We start from the raw sequence: 22,134 nt of genomic DNA, 5'->3' as shown, positions 1-22,134 counted from the left end.
TCTATGCATACCAGCTTCAGCACTGCTTTCGTCCGCTACAGATTTTTGCGCATGCCGTTTGGCATCGGTTCAGCCGGTGAGGTGTTTCATCACTCCATGGAGCAACTGTTTGACGGATACCCATGTGCTATCATCGTGGGCAATATCATTGTTAGTGGCAAAGACATGGAACAACATGATGCAAACTTGATGAAGGTATTCAAGCGTGCCAGGGAAGTTAACTTAAAACTGAATCCCCAAAAATGCCGATGACCCCTGTAAAGCCTGTCAACAAATCCCCAGCGAAACTGGTCCTGGTTGAGTCGTCGCCTGCTAAGAAACTCCCGATGAAGGCCGTGCCTGTAGCGACATCTCCTGTGAAGGGCAAAGCTGAAGGCCTGTACCGTATGCGTGCAGGATGGGTCAGCAAGCCAGTGGCTAGATACGGGGATTATGTCTAGATGCAGATCTTGGACTCTAATTAACTATAACTGACGTTACATATTACTTGCAGTAAATCCTCCATTACCTTATTGGCGATGAGTTTTTTTTTTGATCTCTGTATGTATACAAATTAAAGTACTTAATATGATATATAATGACTCTGTATCATAAGTACTTTGCACAACCCCCAAGCTGTGTTGTATGTCAGAGACATTGCAGTGGGCCCAATATATTCCCCAGGTGGAAGGTAGACCATTAAAAGAAATGATGACATGCCTTATCATTGGCCATGGAGTTCATCTACCATGTAATAAAGCATATTGCAATCATTTGCAAAAATCACACACTTTAACATAAATTAACCAGGGGGCCCTAAAAAACTTTTTTTCTGTTATTGTGCACTATTACGCAAAAATGGTACGCTATATCGCTAGGATTTTTTCACTCCCTTACTCGCTGTTCTCCTCTGCGTCAAGCGCATCAAGTTTTGTTCCGATCTGTGAACTATTACAAAAAGATATGAAGGTTTCAAAAATCGTGAGATGAGCAGATTGGTCTTCTCGCCTGTCTGTCACCATGAAGGTAACAACCCTTCCGGGGGCGAGGAGAATAAAGTCCCGGAGGCCAGGCGTGAGTCAGTCAGCCGTGAATGAGCGTTGAGTCCAGAACTGTGAATCCACAAGCCGTGGCCGAGTGAACTGTGAGTCCACAAGCCGTGGCTGAGTGAACTGTAAGTCCACAAGCTGTGAGTGAGTGAACTATGAGTCTACAAGCCGTGAGTGAGTGAACTGTGAGTCCACAACCCGTGGCTGAGTGAACTGTGAGTCCATGAGCTGTGGCTGAGTGAACTGTGAGTCCACGAGCCGTGGTTGAGTGAACTGTGAGTCCACAAGCCGTGGCTGAGTGAATTGTGAGTCCACAAGCCGTGGATGAGTGAACTGTGAGTCCACAAGCCGTGGCTGAGGGAACTGTGAGTCTACAAGCCGTGGCTGAGTAAACTGTGAGTCCACTAGCAGAGGCTGAGTGAACTGTGAGTCCACAAGCCGTGGCTGTGTGCACTGTGAGTCCACAAGCCGTGGCTGTGTGCACTGTGAGTCCACAAGCCGTGGCTGAGTGCACTGTGAGTCTACAGCCGTGGCTGAGTGCACTGTGAGTCCACAAGCCGTGGCTGAGTGCACTGTGAGTCCACACGCCGTGGCTGAGTGAACTGTGAGTCCACATGCCATGGCTGAGTGAACTGTGAGTCCACAAGCCGTGAGTGAGTGCACTGTGAGCCCACAAGTCGTGAGTGAGTGAACTGTGAGCCCACAAGCCGTGAGTGAGTGAACTGTGATCCCACAAGCCGTGAGTGAAATGTGAGCCCACAAGCCGTGAGTGAGTGAACTGTGAGCTCACAAGCCGTGAGTGAGTGAACTGTGAGCCCATAAGCCGTGAGTGAACTGTGAGCCCACAAGCGTGAGTGAGTGAACTGTGAGCCCACAAGCCGTGAGTGAGTGAACAGTGAGCCCACAAGCCGTGAGTGAGTGAACTGTGAATCCAGAAGGCTCACCACCCCCCCCCCCCCCCCCCCCCCCCCCCCCCCCCCCCCAGTGGCAGGCCACGGCAACGCTTCCCCTCCCCACTGGCCCCTCCCCCGGCTACAGAACGCTCCCGCCAACCCCCACCTGAAGCCTCCCCGTCCCCAGCTGCTGGACTAGCCCAATAATCCATTCGGCCCACAATGTCCATACTAGCCCTCTGGAAACCAGTCACTTTGGCCCACAACACCCACACTAGCTCTCCAGAAAGCCAACCCCACTGGCCACCACCTGAAGCCGTCCCCCTCCCCCGGCTGCACGACGCTCCCCCATCACCCACTGGCCCCCGACAACCCCGCCTGAAGCCATGCCCCTCCCCAGGCTGCAGGACGCTCCCCCCACCGGCCTCTGACAGCCCCCGCCTGAAATCGACCCCATCCCCCGGCTTCAGAACGTAACAAGAGATGCAACAAGAAAGAATGGACTGAATAAATCTCCTCTTTAACATTTAAAGTGTAGTTATATTTTAAGAGTTATTCAATTTTAAACTTTAATAAATCCTTTTTCGACGCCGTGCCGTCAGCTGCACCTGCGCAGTAATACCTGCGTGTTCTACGTCACAATAGGAACCCATTTGGAGGGAATGGCTGCGCCGCCGGAGAGCCGCTAAGAATGGATGGGGGGGGGGTTTGAGGGAGGGATGGAGTGAGTGGATGGGCGGGAGGGCAAGGGGCAGAGTGTGGGGGGTGAGGGTATGAGGGGGGATCAGGGGCATCACAACGGGAACCCGTCAGCCGCACCTGCGCAGATGAGGGCCATGCGTGAATGGTGGAATATTGGAATTGGTGGAGAGGTGGAATATTGCGTTGGGGACCGGCCCTCCCTTGTGAGAATGGGACCCTATGGGTCCCACTTAGTCTAGTATTTACTTATGATGTTTTGGAATTGAAATAAAGATTTGAACATGTAGAATATAAATACAATTATTCTGTTATAGTTAACCACTGAATATATAACCACAATTACATAATAATATTTTTTCTTAAATTGCATGAATAATTAAGGAATAATTAAGGTAATTAAGGCTCTCTGGCATAGATTAGAGATGGCGCCAATCTTGAGGAGGAGACACAAAGTGCTGAAGTTGATGTACTCTGGAGCAAAAAACAAGCTGCTGGGGGAACTCAGCGGGTTAGGCAGCATCCATAGAGGCAGAGGAATCATCGATGTTTTGGGGCAAGACCCTGCATTGGCCCTGAGAGTGTAGAGGAAAGATAGCAAGTGTATAGAGGTGTGTAAATGGGATGAGGTTGGCTTTGCCAGACAATAGGCAAAACCAGATGAGGCAGAAGATAATCTGCAGATCGAGGCAAGGTGGGGGATGGTTCAGTGGGGGGTGGAAGAATGGAGTTGGGAGGCAGCAGCTGGTGGAGACAGATAGAGGGAGAGAAAAAAAGCACAGATGGTGTCAAGTGGGTGGAAATAGAGACAGAGGCTGCAAGGTGATAAGTGGAGGCAAAAGAGTCTGCAGGTACTAGGATTTGATAAGTAAATAAGGTAATACATGGAACCAGATATGAGCAGGATGAATATTTGTAAAATAAACTTACTTTTGCACTTGGAGCTTTATTGGTGTATGGATGCACTTCTCCATTTTTCTCAAACCTTTTATTTGTTTCCAGACATTCAAAATGTTTGTAAGAAGGGTGCGGTCTTTTTCCTTTTCCACATTCAGAAGCCGCTTTGTTTCCCTAAAATACATGAAGGATATAAATATTTAGTACAGCATATGTCCAACCTATGGTTCATAAATTCCTGTATTGTGAGCTGTATTGTACTCTGCTCATTTATTCCTTAATCCATTCCTGCATGCATTTTATGACGTTTCTCTGTTGATCCAATTGCATTCTCACATTCAAGTAGATGAACTGAAAACTAGAGCAGTGAAAAGCATTGATGCCTAAATTCCTTCATCTCTTAAACGAGGTACAATTTAGGAGCAGGCAGAAGTTGCGGATTGACAATTCGACCAAATTTGGTCCGGTGTCTCACAATAAATCAAGCAAATGGGAGGAATGGCTCAAGGCTGCTGATGCTGTTCACCTTTTGGGCCAATTGAATTTTGGTCATAGCCAGGTCCAGAGATAAGTTCAAGTGGAAGGGTGAATAATGCAGTGTGTGAAACCGCTGAAGAGTGTTCCGAACAAAAATAGATTTTATAAAACACTAGAGAAAGTGGGATCCGTTGGGTCCCTGTCAGACGGGAGGCCTGGTCCCCCAACGCAACCCATTCCCCAATGTATGATTCCACCACTCCCCTGCCTCCCCCAGCACTGGACTTTTAAACATTTCCAATTGCACTTCCCCTGCCTCCCCCAGCACTTCCAATTCCAATTCCCTGGCCCCTCCCCCACCTGTGCTGTCAGGAGCACAACTAAGTGTTCTATGATGGCAACATTGTTTCAAATGTCGGGGGACTGTGAGTTCCCATTGTGACGTCATCGCTGCAACTGCCAGAGCAGAGTCACAGGTATTCTTCTCAAAGTTGGCTTTTTTAAACTTGTAAATATCAATAACTTCAAGTCAAATCAAGATAATTTGTCACATACACATACAAGATGTGCAGTGAAATGAAAGTGGCAATGCCTGCGGATTGTGCAAAAACAACAGAACCACAGAACAGAATAGAACAGAACCAGTATTTACATTTTAGAAAAAAAATTATTAAAAAAGCCACAACACAACAGTAAATCAGTAAATTGGTCCCTGGTGAGATAAGAAACTCTGTCTCATTAGCAATGTTACAAAATTTTGAGATTTTAAAAATCAAGTCTGTAATTTATCCCATCAGATAAAGCATAAAAAGAAGTTTCATTTGACACCTAATTCACTTTCATATCTTCAGTATTAAAAAAGGTATGGCCATTTTCATATTCGGAAATTAGCATCTTGTTCCTTATTGCTTTTTCATTGACTTAACACAAAAGCTGTGATCGAGAACAGTCAAAAGCCCATAACTTTCTTAAAAATTAAGAGAACTGAAATAAATGTTCAATTATTATAGATTGAAGCATTCTGAAACAAATATGAAACAATCTTACTTAGATTACTTGAAATTAAAGCATATAATTAGTTAGTTACCTAATTGTAGCTAATTACAAAATTTAATTACTAGATCTAAACATCTATCCATTTCTTAAGAATAGATTAACATTAAATAGCCTAAGTGTCCAAATAACATTCACACAAGAATTCACAATATAACATAATTTTTAAATCTCATTGTCATGGGTTTATAGGCCAAATGGAAGGAATTTAATGTTTAATACCTGTAAATTAAGGGCCATTTAAATCAGCTTGCGAGTGGGCTTTTCTGGAACGCGATCAATTGGAATGTTGCGGTTGCAGTGGATTTAAACCCGTATCGGCAGCAAATACACTGCCGGTTCGTTCGGGGGGGGGAAAATCACCGTTTCGCTACTTAAAATGTGAATTAAATGCATCTTAAGAAACATTTTTATACATAAAAATGAACTACTTTCTTTTACCTGTCCCCTACGTAAAATCCGTCCCCGTTGTCGGCGTTGACGGCTTTAGAAGCTGATTTTATAATCACTCCAGCGAATAACTTGTCGGGCGAATCTTTATAAAAAACACACAGAACGGCCGTCGGAACGATTCCTCAGCCCAAACCTGCACTCCAACAAAATATAATCCAGGACCAGGAGTGAGAAAACCGCATTTTAACCCCGCCCCCCCCTCAAACGCGCTAAAATCACGCACACGGCCAGTGGCAGAAATGCAGCGCCGCTGAAGGTAAATATTGTAACATACCTAGTCTCATCATCTCTGTTTTCATAGCGTGACAGTGGAGGCGCTTTCCTGACCGTAGCAGCTGGAACAGTCCGTTGCTGGGTTGGTAGAGGACCCCCATAATTTTGCTAGCTCTGGATCTGCACCTCCTGTTGTACAGGTCCTGCAGGGGGGTGAGTGTTGTTCCCATAGTGCGTTCGGCCGAACGCACTACTCTCTGTCGAGCTTTCCTGTCCTGGGCAGAGATGTTCCCAAACCAGATTGAGATGTTGACGGACAAGATGTTTTCAACAGCCCCAGAATGACGGACATCCTCAGAGTGCCAGATCAGCCACCTCCTCCCAATAGACCTCCTCATCGTTATCGGACTTGTGAAATATAACATCAAATGTGAAGGAAACTTGACAAGATCGACAACGGGAAAAGGCTGATTACGGTTCTGCAAACATTTTAGCGCTACCGTGTACCGTTTTGGCGTAGATACAATCGCAATCACAAACACAAACACACAGATAGAAACAAGCCGAGACTTTTAATAGTATACTAGACTAAGTTCGACCCGTTGGGTCCCAGTCACAACGGGAGGCCTGGTCCCCCAATGCAACCCATTCCCCAATGCAATATTCCACCGTGGTGTGCGAGAGGAGGTGGTGTGCGGGTGGTGTGGTGTGGTGGAGGGAAGGTGGCGCGGGGGAGGGAGGGGGAGGCGTGGGGTGGCATGCGGGGAGGGAGGGGGTAGCTTTGGGGGGAGGGAGGGGGTGGCGTAGGGGGGAGGGAGGATGTCACATGGGGGGAGGGAGGGGGTGGCGTGGGGGGAGGGAGGGGTAACATAGGGGGGAGGGAGGTGGCTTTAGGGGGAGGGAGGGTGGCGTGGGGGGAGGGATGGGATGGCTTTGGGGGAGGGAGGGGGTGGTGTGGGGGAGGAAGGATGCCGCATGCGGGAGGGAGGGGGTGGCGTGGGGGGGAGGGAGGGGGGGGAAAGGGAGGGGGTGGCTTTGGGGGGAGGGAGGGTGGCGTGGGGAGGAGGGAGGGGGTGGCATAGGGGGGAGGGAGGGGGTGGCGTTGGGGTGAGGGAGGGGGTGGTGTGGGGGAGGAAGGATGCCGCATGCGGGAGGGAGGGGGTGGCGTGGGGGGAAGGGAGGGGTGGCGTGGGGGGAAGGGAGGGGTGGCTTGGTGGGAGGGAGGGGGTGGCGTGGGGGGGAGGGAGGGGGGGGAAGGGAGGGGGTGGCATGGGGGGGAGGGAGGGGTTAGGGTGGGGGTGAGGGAGGGGGTGGCTTAGGGGGAGGGAGGAGTGGCTTGGGGTAAGGGAGGGGCTGGCATGGGGGGAGGGGTGGCGTGGGAGTGAGGTGGTGGCGTGGGATGGAGTGGGGAAGTGGTGTGGTGTGGGAGGGTGGGATGGTGTGGAGGGGTGGGTTGATGTGGGGGGTGGGGTGGTGTGGGGGGTTGGGGTGGTGTGGGGGGGTGAGGTGGTTTGTGGGGGTGAGGTGATGTGGGGGTGGGGTGGGGTGGGGGGAGGAACGGGGAGGGGTAAAGGGGGTGTGGGTGTGTGTGGGGGAGGGGGGGTGTGGGGAGGAGCGGGAGGGGAGAAGGGGTGTGTGTGGGGAGGAGGGGAAGGGGGAAGGGGGAGAAGGGGGAAGGGGGAAAGGGGGGTGTGGAGGGGAGGGGGTGTGTGGGTGGGGACCCACCAGCCGCGGTGCCACACAGCGACTTTCCCGACACTACACAGCGACTTTCCCGACACCACAGCGACTTTCCCGACACTAAACAGCGACTTTCCTGACACCACACAGCAACTTTCCTGACACCACACAGCAACTTTCCTGACACCACACAGCAACTTTCCTGACTCCACACAGTGGCTTTCCCGACTCTACACAGTAGCTTTCCCGACTCCACGCAGCGGCTTTCCCGACTCCACGCAGCGGCTTTCCTGACTTCACTCTTGCGGTCTCAATCAGCACTTGTTTACTCAGCCCCGCCTCCGGGCATTTATTCTCCAGCGGGTGACCGACAGGCGAGAAGACCAATCTGTTGATCTCACGATTTTTTAAACCTTCATAACCTTTGTAATGTTCCACCGATCAGAACAAAACTTAGTGCGCTTGGAGGAGAGGAGAACGGTGAGTAAGTTGGCGAAAAAATCCTAGCGATAAAGGGTACTGTTTTTGCGCACATTTTTTAAAAAGCAAACCGGAAGTGGTCAAGATGAGAGTTTTAGTAATAGTACTAGACTAAGTGGGACCCGTTGGGTCTCATGTTCACACGGGAGGGCTGGTTCCCCAAAGCAATATTCCACCTCTCCACCAATTCCAATATTGGTGGCCAATGGGGAGGGGGGGAGCTGAGGTGGGCTTTCTGAAGCGCTAGTATGGGTGTTGTGGTCCAAAGGGACTGGTTTCCAGAGGGCTAGTATGGACATTGTGGGCCGAATGATTATTGGGCTGGCAGCTCAGTCACTCAGGCCTGGTAGCTCAGTCACTCAGTCCTGGCAGCTCAGTCACTCAGGCCTGACAGCTCAGTCACTCAGGCCTGGCAGCTCAGTTACTCAGGCCTGGTGGGCTGACAGCTCAGTCACTCAGGGCTGGATGGCTGGCAGCTCAGTCACTCAGGTCTGGTGGGCTGGCAGCTCAGTCACTCAGGCCTGGTGGGCTGGCAGCTCAGTCACTCAGGTCTGGTGGGCTGGCAGCTCAGTCACTCAGGCCTTGTGGGCTGGCAGCTCAGTCACTCAGGGTTGGTGGGTTGGCAGCTCAGAAACTGCCAGAAATTCTGCCCCAAACAGTTGAGAGACTCTATGAGAGAGAAGGTGGAGAGGGTGGATACTCAATTTTAGACATTTTTCATTTTTTTCTGCAGATCACAGCAATGAAGGAGGAAAGTCTATCCTGGCATGGATCTCACAGGGAGTCAATGAAAGGAGGGAGAAAAATACTGGGGTGAGGTATAATACTTACAGGGGGAATACTTACTGATGGGCTGAAGGAAGTCCTCCTGGGCTAGTACAGGCCTGATGGGCCGAAGGGTGTTAAAAAAAATCTGAGTGGAGTCTCAATGAAAGGCTCCTTTTCTGGACTTATCCTGGGCCAAAATGCTCCTCCTGAGCTAATACGGGCATGGTGGGCAAAAGGGACTGGTTTCTGGGCTAATAATGGCCTTGTGGGCCTAAATGAGTGGTTTCAGGTAGGCCAAAGTTGGGCTGGCAGTTGACTCACTCACTCATGGTTGGTGGGCTGGCAGTTGACTCACTCACTCACGGCTGGTGGGCTGGCAGTTCACTCACTCATTCACGGCTGGTAGGTGGCAGTTGACTCATGGCTGGTGGGCTGGCAATTGACTCATGGCTGGTGGGCTGGCAATTGACTCACGGCTGGTGGGCTCACTCACACACACCCTCCATCACACACACACACACACCCTCTAACACACACACACACCCTCCATCTCACACACACACACAATCCATCACTCACACACAGACACCCTCCATCACACACACACCATCACACACACACACACCATCACACACACACAGCCACACACATAGCCACATACACACACACAGCCACACACACACAATCCATCACACACTCACAGCCACACAGGCACCCTTCATCTCACACACACTCACAGCCACCCTCCATCTCACACACACGCACACTGACTCACACACACTCACTCACATACACTCTCACACACACACAGACACACAACATATATATGACAGTAAAACTCTCTTGAATCTACTCACACAGCTGTAGCGGGACTTCCAGAGTGAGCAGGACTTAAGGAGTGTGCGGGGCTTCTGGAGTGAGCGGGACCTTTGGACCAAGCACAGTGCACGGCCAACAATTCAATCCATTCTATTTTAAGTCAAGCACACTGCAGGGCCAACAATCCAAACCATTCCATTTCAAGTCAAGCACAGTGCAGGGCCAACAATCCAATCCATTCAATTTCAAGTCAGCATAGTGTAGGGCTAACAATCCAATCCATTCCATTTCAAGTCAAGCACAGTGCAGGGCCAACAATCCATCCATTCCATTTCAAGTCAAGCACAGTGCAGGGCCAACAATACAATCCATTCCATTTCAAGTCAAGCACAGTGCAGGGCCAAAAATCCAATCCATTCCATTTCAAGTCAAGCACAGTGCAGGGCCAACAATCCATCCATTCCATTTCAAGTCAAGCACAGTGCAGGGCCAACAATCCAATCCATTCCATTTCAAGTCAGGCACAGTGCAGGGTCAACAATCCAATCCATTACATTTCAAGTCAAGCACTGTTCAGGGCTAACAATTCAGTTCACTCATGGGGCAGGCATAGTTCAATTCACTCATGGGGCAGGCATAGTTCAATTCACTCATGGGGCAGGCACAGCTCAATTCACTCATGGGGCAGGTACAGTTCAATTCACACACGGGGCAGGCACAACTCAATTCACTCACGGGGCAGGCACAGTTCAATCAGCACAGCACAGACAGTTCAGTTCAGTTCACACATGGCATAGAATCACAGTTCTGGACTCAACTCTCACTCACGGTCTTCCAGAGTGACTGACTCATGTCCGGCTTCCGGGGCTTTATTCTCCTGGACCCCTGGAAGGGGCGTGACCATCATCATGGTGAGTGACAGGTGAGAAGACCAATCTGCTGATCTCACGATTTTTTAAACATTCATAACATTTTTATTATTTCACCGATCGGAAAAAACCTTGGGGCAGTTAGAGGAGAGGAGGATGGTGAGTAAGATGGCTAAAAATCATAGCGATATAGTATTTACAATGCATTCAAAAAGTATTCAGACCCCTTCACATTTCCACATTTTGTTACGTTACAGCCTTATTCTAAAATGGATTAAATTAATTTTTTTTATCAGCAATCTATACACAATACCCCATAATAAAAAAGTGAAAACAGGTGTTTAGAAAATTTTGCAAAGTAATTTAAAATAAATAACTGAAATATCACATTTACATAAGTATTCAGACCCTTTACTCAGTATTTTGTTTGGCAGCGATTACACCCTCAAGTCTTCTTGGGTATGACGCTATAAGCATGGCACACCTGTATTTGGGTAATTTTTCCCTTATTCTTTGCAGATCCTCTCAAGCTCTGTCAGGTTGGATGGGGAGCGTCGATGCACAGCTATTTTCAGATCCCTCCAGAGATGTTCAATTGGGTTCAAGTTCGGGCTCTGGCTGGGCCACTCAAGGACATTCACAGACTTGTCACAAAGCCCCTCCTACGTTATCTTGGCTGTGTGCTTAAGGTCGTTGTCCTGTTGGAATGTGAACCTCTGCCCCAGTCTGAGGTCCTGAACGCTCTGGTGCAGGTTTTCATCAAGGACTTTGTTTAAGAAGGAACTGCAGATTATGAAAAATCGAAGGTAGACAAAAATGCTGGAGAGGCAGCATCTATGGAGCGAAGGAAATAGGCAACGTTTCGGGCCAAAACCCTTCTTCAGACTTTCTGTACTTTGCTCCGTTCATCCTTCCCTCGATCCTGACTAGTCTCCCAGTTCCTGCTCTGAAAAACTTCCCCACAGCATGATGCTACCATGCTTCACCATAGGTCTTGTATTGGCCAGGTGATGAGTGGGTGCCTGGTTTCCTCCAGACATGACACTTGGCATTCAGGTCAAAGAGTTCAATCTTGGTTTCATCAGACCAGAGAATCTTGTTAGGTGCCTTTTGGCAAACTCCAAGCGGGCTGTCATGTGCCTTTTAATGAGGAGTGGCTTCCGTCTGGCCACTCTAACATAGAGGCCTGATTGGTGGAGTGCTGCAGATATAGTTGTCCTTCTGGAAGTTTCTCCCATCTCCACAGAAGAACTCAGTAGCTCTGTCAGAGTGACCATCAGGTTCTTGGTCACCTCCCTGACCAAGGCCCTTCGCCCTCGATTGCTCAGTTTGGCCGGGCGGCCAGCTCTTTGAAGAGTCCTGGTGGTTCCAAAATTCGTCCATTTAAGAATGACGGAGGCCTTTATACTCTTCGGGACCTGCAATGCTGCAGAAATTGTTTTATACCCTTCCCCAGATCTGTGTCATGACACAATCCTGTCTCGAAGGTCTACAGACAACTCCTTCGTTTTCATGGCTTTGTTTTTGCTCTGACGCACTGTCAACTGTGGGACCTTATATAGACAGGTGTGTGCCTTTCCAAATCATGTACAATCAATTTAATTTACCACTTGTGGACTCCAATCAAGTTGTAGAAACATCTCAAGGATAATCAATGGAAACTGAATGCATCAAAGCTTAATTTTGAGTGTCATAGCAAAGGATCTGAATACCTATGTAAATGTGATATTTCAATTATTTATTTTTAGTTACTTTGCAAAAATATCTAAACAATAGACAAAACACAATAGGTGCAGGAGTAGGCCATTCAGCCCTCCGAGCCACCACCGCCATTCAGCGTGATCATGGCTGATCATCCACAATCAATATCCCGTTCCTGCCTTCTCCCCATATCTTTAAGAGCCCTATCTAGCATTCTCGTGAAAGTATCCAGAAAACCGGCCTCTCTGAGGCAGAGAATTCCACAGACTCACAACTGTGTGAAAAGGTGTTTCCTCATCTCCGTTCTAAATGGCTTACCCCTAATTCTTAAAGTGTGGCCTCTGGTTCTGGAACTGAAACATCGGGAACATGTTTCCTGCCTCTAGCGTGTCCAAACTCTTAATAATCTTATATGTTTCAATAAGAAACCCTCTCATCCTTCTAAACTCCAGAGAATACAAGCCCAGCCGCTCCATTCTCTCAGCATATGACAGTCCCGCCATCCCGGGAATTAACCTGGTGAACCTATGCTGCACTCTCTCAATAACAAGAATGTCCTTCCTCAAATTTGAGACCAAAACTGTACACAATACTCCAGGTGTGGTCTCACTAGGGCCCTGTACAACTGCAGAAGAACCTCTTTGCTCTATACTCAACTCCTCTTGTTATGAAGGCCAACATGCCATTCACTTTCTTACTTTCATTGACTGATGAAGTCAAGTCAAGTCAAGAGAGTTTTATTGTAATGTGTAAGATAGGACAATGAAATTCTTGCTTGCTGCAGCAAAACAGAATATTGTAGGCATAAATACAGAACAGATCAAGGACCCCCAGATCCCATTGTACTTCCCTTTTTCCCAACTTGACACCATTTAGATAATAATCTGCCTTCCTGTTTTTGCTACCCAAAACACTTGTTTTCGCTTTTATACTATGAGGTATTGTGTGTACATTGATGATTTTAAAAAATGGACTTAATCAATTTTAGAATATGATTGGAGTAACAAAATGTGGAAAAAGTGAAGGGATCTGAATACTTTCTGAATGCACTGTATAGTCAGAATAGAACTACAAAGATTGCTGCTTCAGAGAGCTAGCAGATCTACAGTAGATTATTCACCCTCCTTTAGTGCCAAATATATTCCATCCATCGCTTTGTCTAAGGAGCGTTCTTTCTTGCCCTTGCCAGTTTCATTTCAGCGCAAATTGAGCTGGAAGGACCACCTTCCAGAGTTGTCATCTGTCACCCTCACATTTACTGAGCCAAATCTGGAGCAATTATTAAGCTGATATTCTGCACCCAGAAGACATCTTTCAACTACTAAGCCTCAGTGATGACTAGGCTTCAAGCAATATACACCTGATGTTTCACATGCTCTGATAACCACTGACTGAAAGCAGAACTCGTATGGAACATCATTTTCTGTCAAATCTGTGAGCATTTTTTTCATAGTTTTAACAATTGGATTTAGGCTTTCATTTTATATATTCAGAAATATTTAGATAACAAAAAGTATAGTTATTCTTAAGCAAGATTCTCATTCAGAAAACGTTCTTTTTCTAGGCTGGGAACTCTGAATGGTGTAGGATAAGACTCCCGAGTATAATGCAGGGGAATTTTTGCAAGACAGGATTTTGCCAATGGATTTCATTTCAGAACAGTTGACCTCCAGTGATACCCTTTGGAAATAAAATCGAAATTGCTGAAAATACACTGCAGATCAGTCTGCTTCTGTGGAAAGAGAAACAGAGCTAATGTTTCAGAGCAAAGTTTCTTTGTCAGCCTTGAAGACCAGCTATTTTAGATTTCTAGCATATGTTGTTTTTTTTAATTCCCCTTTGGTTTCATTTGTTACAGCATCCACATAATAATCCATTAATTTCTACTAGCAGTTTCAGGTAAAATAAGAAATAGCAAATATAGCAAGTAGTCAAAAAGTCTTAGATAAAAAGTTAAGAGCCATCAGTGTGTGAGAGCTGGCAACAGGAATATATCAGATGATAAAGAGAGGGACCAGTAGTAGAACAAAGCCTCCAGGAATTATTTAATTTGATGCTTAGTTTCAAAAGCTTGTGGGAATAAAATTGAAATTAAATAAAAATTATGTTTAAAAATATCTTCACTTCAGACTTATTTGAATATGTTAAGAAATATTATGCACACACAATAATTAATGATAAGATTGTGGAACCAGAAGTCAACAGCAAAATTAAACCTTCCTAAGAAAACACAACAGAGAAGAACATAAGCTATTGGGATACTTACCCTATTTGCTTCTTTATATCTTCAATTCTACTGTGATTTATGGAATTTACCTCCATGCTCATTATCATATTATTTAAGGTTTTCAGCTATGGAAAAACAGATGACTATGTAAATTGAACGCAGTTCTAAATTAATTTAATTACATGGTTTTACAAAACATTTTTCATTTTTGAATTGATTTAATTTCCAGCCCTTCTTCATTTTCTGCATTTCTAGGCAGCCACAGAAGATCTGTGCACACTTGACAGCGAATGGGTGACAGAGGTAGGCACAGTTTGTTCCATTATCTTTATTTCCATAACCAAATGCTGGTATTAATTAGCTTTATATTTCCTCTATAATTAGATATGCATAAAGGGCCTGTCCCACAGGCGATTTTTCAGCGGACTGCCTGCGACTGTCAAGTTTGCGGCATTCGCCTAAAAATCCGGGAACTGGAATGGCGAGTGTCAGAGTGGAACACACACACACAAACACATTGCAAAGGCGGGGGCCAGGGAAAGCGGGGGAGCGTTGTCTGAAATTCACGTGGTGCAAAGCCAAGGTGATGCAGTCACACCGCGATGAACGTGAAGGTTAAGACGGCTAGCACAGTGTACGGTAAATCCTTTAAAAGAGGGGGGAGGGGAAAAGGGGGGAGACGGGGGAGAAAAGGATTGGAGACACTTTTAAGAAGCCAGACATCTTTTAATAAGCCAGAGATACACAGCTGTGAAGTTTGGCGGGCATTTAACATTACCGGTCGGTTATTCTTGGTTCTGAAAACTCATGCTTGCGTTTTTTTCCCCCAATGAGCCAATCAAAATGCCCGGTCAGCAAAGGCAATTAACCAGAACTACCTATGAGTACCTCGACTACCCATAACTACATAACGACCCCACTACAACTGCACCTACGACTACAAAAGTATCGATTTTCTCCATGGCGACCAATTTTTGGTCGCAGAAAATTGTCCAACATGTTGAAAAATTTGTGGCGACCATACTGAGGCCGCAACTAGTTCCCAGAATGCGGGAACTCCTCGCGACCATGAAGGAGACTCACCAGAGACCACCAGTGAACAGGTGGCCACCATGTGGCGAGCGCAGAGTCTCCTGCACTCGCCTAAGTGGGACAGGCCCTTAAGTCTTAATATAGTGCCCTAACTTAAAGAATTATTTATTAGTCAAGTATGACATGGAATTTTAAACTAATCTTTTAAGCAGGACCAACATATTTATCAAGAAAACATTACAGTGTGCAAATGCATTAGTGCACTTGCACACAGTATCCTGAAGTCAATGAAATCATATCAGATGGTGACATGTAACATGGTTTGCTGGTGTTTGTCACTCGGTCTATGTTATAATATATTACAGAGATGGTCAATTAAATGGCTGATCAGGCTCAATAGTTTCTTCCACGCAGGAGGGAGGTGCAGGGAATCTGTAACACCAAGGATTCTTGATTTTCAAGATTCTCAATTCCTCTTTGCTTCTTCCATTCCAGCATCCTCATATGAGCATTGCTTTTCAAGTTGGTATGCTAAACAGAACAATCTAATGCTTGTTGCTCATTGTAGTGTATTAATGTGTGTATTAATGTGGAAACTCTTCAGGGATGTTCTAAGAAACTTTGAATCTCATTTTCTGTCCACCACTGATTGTTTGCCCTCAGCCATCTCCCCATAAAGTAGCTGTTTTGGTATTCTGCCATCATACGTCCTTTTGACATGTCTTACCCAACTCCTATGCAAGCTTGGTTGCTCACCTGAACTCCCAGGTCAATTTTTCTTTCCTTATGCCAATATTTATTTCAGCCTTCCCTATTTTTGTACATGTTCTATAATTTCTCAATGACTCGTCTCATCAGCACAGAAAATAAGTTTCATTTTGGCTCTGCATGTCACAAAGCAATCTGACAACTAAAAACCAAATGTTGAAATGGATGAAGTTGTGGCTTTTTATGTTGATAGTATAAATATGAAATCTGTACAGTGTTTTTGCAACTTGTTTAATGTGGTGGGCACATATTAAAAATAAAGATCTAAGGACAGATCTGGGATGCAGCAATAGATACAGCATTAACAATTTTAATACTTCTGTCAATAAGATGTCCCACTATACAGGCTTCTGAAAAGAAGTTCACATCCATAAAGTGAGAGGAAATGTCGTGGAACAGATGGAATGTTATTTGATAAACAGCAACACAGGGTTGACAATTATTTGGAAAGCTCTGAACGGGAGATTGACTAAGGGCAGTGTATTCCAGAGATTAATCGATAAGTGAAGGTTTGTCAAAATGTGTATACATAAATGTATATACACAAAAATGAAAATGTTCTAATAACACACAAGTCTAACAAAAAAAAGTACAGATGTTGAAAGATTAAGAGATGCATAGAAAATTGTGGTACAATACAGGGAATTTTATATCAATGCATTATTGAAGGGTAAAGAATAGAAAGATTCTGATGTACAAGAAAAGGTTAAAATAATTATTAGTTGAAAATTAAAATACATGTAAATAAAGATCTATGAAAGAGCAATTACATTTAGCAGAGCAAAATGTGCAAGACAATAATTTGATCGGAATTACGGTGCTTTTAGTGACTTTGGCCATCCCAGTAAAAAGAGTGCATTAGGCCTAAATCCCCACAATCATAATCGTCATGGGATTGTGCAGCACAGAAATAGATCCATTGGTCTATGACATCCATACCAATCTCTTTGCCCATCTTCACTAATGCCATTTGCCACATCAGGTTTATATTCTTCCATACCATGCCTACACAAGTGCCTCTCTAAATATCTCTTAAATTCAGTAATTGTATCTGATTTCACATCCTCTTTTGGATATCAACCACACTCTGTGTAAAATAAAACGTTCTCGTTAATTCCACTCTGAATCTTCTTCGTGTTGCCTTAAATCGATCTGATCATGTTTTTGATGCTCCTAACATGAAAAAAATATTATGATTTTCTTTCTATCTCTGCGGGTTTGTGTAACTTTGTATACCTCGATCAGGTCATCCCTCAACCTCCTTCATTGTAGCTCAAACAAGCCCAGTCAACCCAATCCCTCTCCATAACTGAAGTACTCCTTCCTATTCAGGCAATATCTTGACAAATGTAGGTTTATGATTCTGAGTACGCACTTTTGATACAGGAATTACTTCTATTGGTGATAGGAAAAAATAAGTTCTTCCGAGGAAACATTATCTGCAGAAATTATAAACTGCGTTTTGAGGAGGATTATCAAAAAATGCATCATAAATGGCACGTATGCATTTGAGTCCATAGCATTTTCTGATGCTTTTCTTAAGAATTCAGTGGCAGAACATGATCAAGAAAACAGGATATGAGGAAGCACACTGAAATTGAATGATGAGTGGTGTGGAAACTTAAATGGTTTTGAGGAATAATGTGGCAGGACATTTGGCCCATTAGTCACACAGAATTGAGGTGTGCAACATGCACACTCATGTACCATTAAAATACAATACTGGGAACTAAAATAGCAATGAGCCATCCTTATTCAAATGAGACTTTCATGTTTTTAATCATTTTTAAGCATTTATCTTTATTATTCTCACACTGGTCCTCCTTTTCTCTTTAGACCTCACTGTTCAGTTGTCATCTTCTATTCAGAATTAGACAAGTGATTTTACTAATGCTAATATTATAAAATCCATCCTCATGAAGTGGGCCTTTGAAAGTGTTGGTAGACACAAACTGTTGGAGTAACTCAGCGGACCAGGCAGCATCTCTGGAGTCCAGTGTAGTGTAGCTTTTACACTGTTAATCAAATGTTAATATCAAATGAAGCATCTTAAATTAAAGGCATTATATGTAAAATTACTAAAGGTCATTATTCCTTAAAATGTTATAAAAACTGATGATACTGCTGGGTTATTTTCAATGTCATAGTAGATAGAAATATTAAATAACTCATGTTTATTATTATAACAATGCCACTTACCTTCTCAATCAAGAGCTGGCTGATATTTTTTCCTTGCCTCTGTTGGTAATTGTCATGAAGCTGCATTAGCTTTGCAGCCAAAACATGTTCTCTGCTGAATAAAGGATGATGAATAAAACACAAACTTGCAATATTGATATCCAGCTGATAGATTTGAGAAATCTCCTTAAAATTACCAGCTATATCAATTACAAGTTCACTAACTATTGCCTGTAAAAACAATAGAAACAGAATAATTTCAAGTCAAGGTTACTAAACAAAAAAGTACTCTGTAATCATATTAAAGAAATTCAACATGGAATGGAGTATTTTAAACACCATTAGTCTAGGTGTTTAGATGATTCTCCATGATTTATGAAGTGTTAGCTTAGTTTATTTGGTAATATTATTATCCATGTCAGAAATTCAGAAGTTGAACCATGAGTTCAGGTGTCCAGAGCTGTTCCCTATTGCTGTTCAATCCAGCTAGTAGAAGGCTTAACCAATTTCCAAATTCTGGATGCCAAATGGATAATCTGCTGCAGTACATTTACATCTCAGTTGACCCAATGTATAGAATTCTGTAGAGTGATTCAGCCAGTGAAATTTCAGGTTGCAGGTCTGGAAATGCCAATCAAAGAGTAGGGCATTGCTCATAGAGTACATGAAAAAGATGGGAGATTCTCGTCATATCACACCGAATATTCAATTATACTATAATGTAAAAAACTATTTTCCGCTATATTTTGATCATTTACTATATTTGAATTTCAGATTAGCATTTTCATACATAATAAAAGTGCCTTATTACATCTCAAAAGTCTATTAATGAACACAAAATAGCACTTAGCAAAAATGCTACACATTTTTTACAACGGATTTATTTGGAAACAGAAATCCTGAAAGAGATCATGCACAATTACAATCCAGAATATATATTTCCTTTCCAAAACTATCTAAATAATAATGTGACCGAACAATCATCAACTCGAACTCTAAATGTCTACTTGCTTTTGCCTGACCTATACCTCCTTCTTTTCCTGATCAGAGCCTCAATGCCAATCCTTGGTCATATTCCTTGGGCATATTTTGCTTGGGCAGCCTACAACCCAGCGGTATGAATATTGATTTATCTAACTTCAAGTAACCCTTACTTTCACTCACAGTCATTCCCCCATCCTAGTTCTCCGACTAGTTTCACTGTCCTCGTAATTAAATGTTACTGATTGTATGCCTCATTGTCACTTACTCTCAGCTAACAATGATCCATTCTCCATTTCCTTGAACATTGTCCGAGTTGATTTGTCATTTCACATCTTACCCTTCCATATTTCTTGTCTCTCTCTCCCGACTCACAGTGTGAAGAAGAGTCTCGACCCAAATCGTCGCCTATTCCTTCACTCCAGAGATGTTGCCTGTCCTGTTGAGTTACTCCAGCATTTTTGTGTCTATCTCAATTTCTCTCATTATCTAGGATTCCTTCCTCCTACCTGCCTTGCCCTACACTCTAACAGTAACATACATACTCTGAACTCACTGTCACCCTTTTAAAAGTATCCCACTACCTGGATGTCCTTCTGCCAGAAAACAACCTACTTCAAGCAGCTTTTGCAAGTTCCTGTTTAATACCATCAAAGATGTCATTACCATAGCTTGGAACTTTAACTTGTGGATCAGCCCTGTCCTTATCCATAACTACTTCAAAGCTAATAGACTGTGGTCATTGGTCTTAAAAGGCTCACCCACTTACACTTCATTCACTTGCTATGCGCAAACCCCTAACAGTAGGTGCGGCACAATGGTGCAGTGATAGAGTTGCTGCCTTAAAGCACCAGAGACCTGAGTTTGAGCCCGACAATGGGTGTTGGCTGTACAGAGTTTGTAAGCTCTCCCAGTGACCTGCGTGATTTTTCTCCGGGAGCTCCAATTTCCTCCCACACTCCAAATATGTGCAGGTTCGTAGGGCCATTGGATTGGTAAAATTGTAAATTATCCCTAGTGTGTGTCGGATAGTGTTAGCGTATAGGGATCGCTGGTTGGTACGGACTTGGTGGGCCGAAGGGCCTGTTTCTGTGCAGTATCTCTAAACTAAACTAAACTAAGGTAGGCCAAGTTGTAGGGCTTTCTACATATTGCCTAAGGAAACTTTCACAAACACATTTGACAAATACCATCCCATCTAAGCTTTTGGTACTATGGCAGTCCTAGTCTACATTGTGACTTGTTTTGGGTTCCATATCTGAGGAGGGATGTGCTGGCATTGGAGAGTGTCCAGAGAAGGTTTACGAGAATGATCCCGGGGATGATTGGGTTAAAGTCCAATGAGCATTTGACAGCTCTGGGCTTGTATTAGCTGGAGTTTTGAAGGATGTGGGGGGGAGGGACCGCATTGAAACTTACCAAGTAGTGAAAGGCTTGGATAGTGGATGTGAAGAGGGTTTCCACTAGTGGGAGCGTCTAGGACCAGAGGACACATCCGCAGAGTAAAAGGACGTACCTTTAGAAAGGTAAAGATGCGGAATTTCTTTAGTCAGAGGATGGTGAATCTGTGGAATTAATTGCCACAGACGGCTGTGGAGGCCAAGTCATTGGGTATTTTTTAAAGCGGAGATTGAAAGGTTCTTGATTAGTAAGGTGTCAAAGGTTACGGGGAGAAGGCAGGAGCATGGGTTTGAGGGGAAAACATATGATTGAATGGCGGAAATCACTCGAGGAGTCAAATGGCCTAATCCTGCTCCTATGACTTCTGACCTATGACAACTCGATTAGTCTTGAGGCTGGCTGCAAACTCCTGGCATTTTTGTTCCTCTAATTCCCGTTAAGTATTCTGGAGCCTATAGTATAATCCCAAAAAGGTGATCATCCCCTTTTCATTTCTCACCTCCACCAACATAGACTCAATGGATGATCCTTCAGTAATGTCATCTCCTGTGATATTAACTTTAATTTATTAAACAACTCTACCCTCTCTTTCTCGCACCCACCTCTATCTCGCCTGCAGCACCTGTACCCTGGAACATTTAGCTGCCAATATTTTCCCTCCTTTAGCCAGATTTCTGTAATGGCTATAACATCCCAGCCGTACATACCTGTCCATTCCCCAAATTCATCTGCCTTACCTGTCAGGATCTAACATTGAAATAAATTCAATTTAATCCAACAGTCTTTCCTTGCTCCCTGCGCCCTCACCATACCTGCTCAGCCATACATTCATCGATCCTATATTCCTATATTCACCAGCATGTGGCACCCGGTGTAACTGGAGAATACCACCTATGAGGTTGTGGTTTTAACCTTTTGCCTAGCTACCTATATTCATTCTGCAGGACCTCATCTCTTTATCTGCCTATGTCATTTATATGGATCAATCACTATTGTTGATTTGATCCATGTCTGGTCTTGCTATTGCTGACCCGATCTGTAATCCATGATTTTCTACCATACCATCTTTTTCTTTCTTTCTTTTAAAATCTTTTTACTAGTTTTTTTTCCCAAAAACAAAAACAAAACAACAACAAAAAAGAACAATGATAAACATAACAATGATATTGATACATAGGGATCAGGGTTACATTAATAATAGGTATAACCTGTCCAGTGTCAAAATACACATTGAATATAGACCTCCCTGTCTCTATGTAAATATAGTTAAAAGTTTAAAAGAAAACTTATATATAATTTTTTTTTTAATCAATTTCTTTAATCTCATCAACCAATATACGTATTTCATTTTGAGTTTGTTTTTTTAATCCCGTGGAGTATGAAATAATTTGTCCACGAATATATGCCTTAAAAGCATCCCAGACTGCACCATTGGATATTTTTTCAGTAGAATTTGTTAAGAAGAAAAAAGCAATCTGATCTTTAATAAAATTAACAAAATTTAAATCTTGAAGCAA

The 22,134-nt window shown here is 44.2% G+C and overlaps 1 protein-coding gene across 1 annotated transcript in view; it reads right to left on the bottom strand.

Annotated features, from left to right (window-relative positions):
* LOC116981653 (coiled-coil and C2 domain-containing protein 2A-like) overlaps positions 1–22,134 on the bottom strand; it is a 182,031-nt gene that overhangs the window by 147,801 nt on the left and 12,096 nt on the right. The window contains exons 5-7 of the mRNA XM_033034740.1: positions 18,257–18,466; positions 3,551–3,705; positions 877–927 (exon numbers count right to left, since the gene is read on the bottom strand). Coding sequence (XP_032890631.1) covers positions 877–927; positions 3,551–3,705; positions 18,257–18,466 — 416 coding nt within the window. The remainder of the gene's footprint in view (positions 1–876; positions 928–3,550; positions 3,706–18,256; positions 18,467–22,134) is intronic.

This window comes from Amblyraja radiata, chromosome 15 (assembly GCF_010909765.2).
Source record: "Amblyraja radiata isolate CabotCenter1 chromosome 15, sAmbRad1.1.pri, whole genome shotgun sequence".
NCBI lineage: Eukaryota > Metazoa > Chordata > Chondrichthyes > Rajiformes > Rajidae > Amblyraja > Amblyraja radiata.
This window is presented reverse-complemented; position numbering and strand designations above follow the sequence as displayed.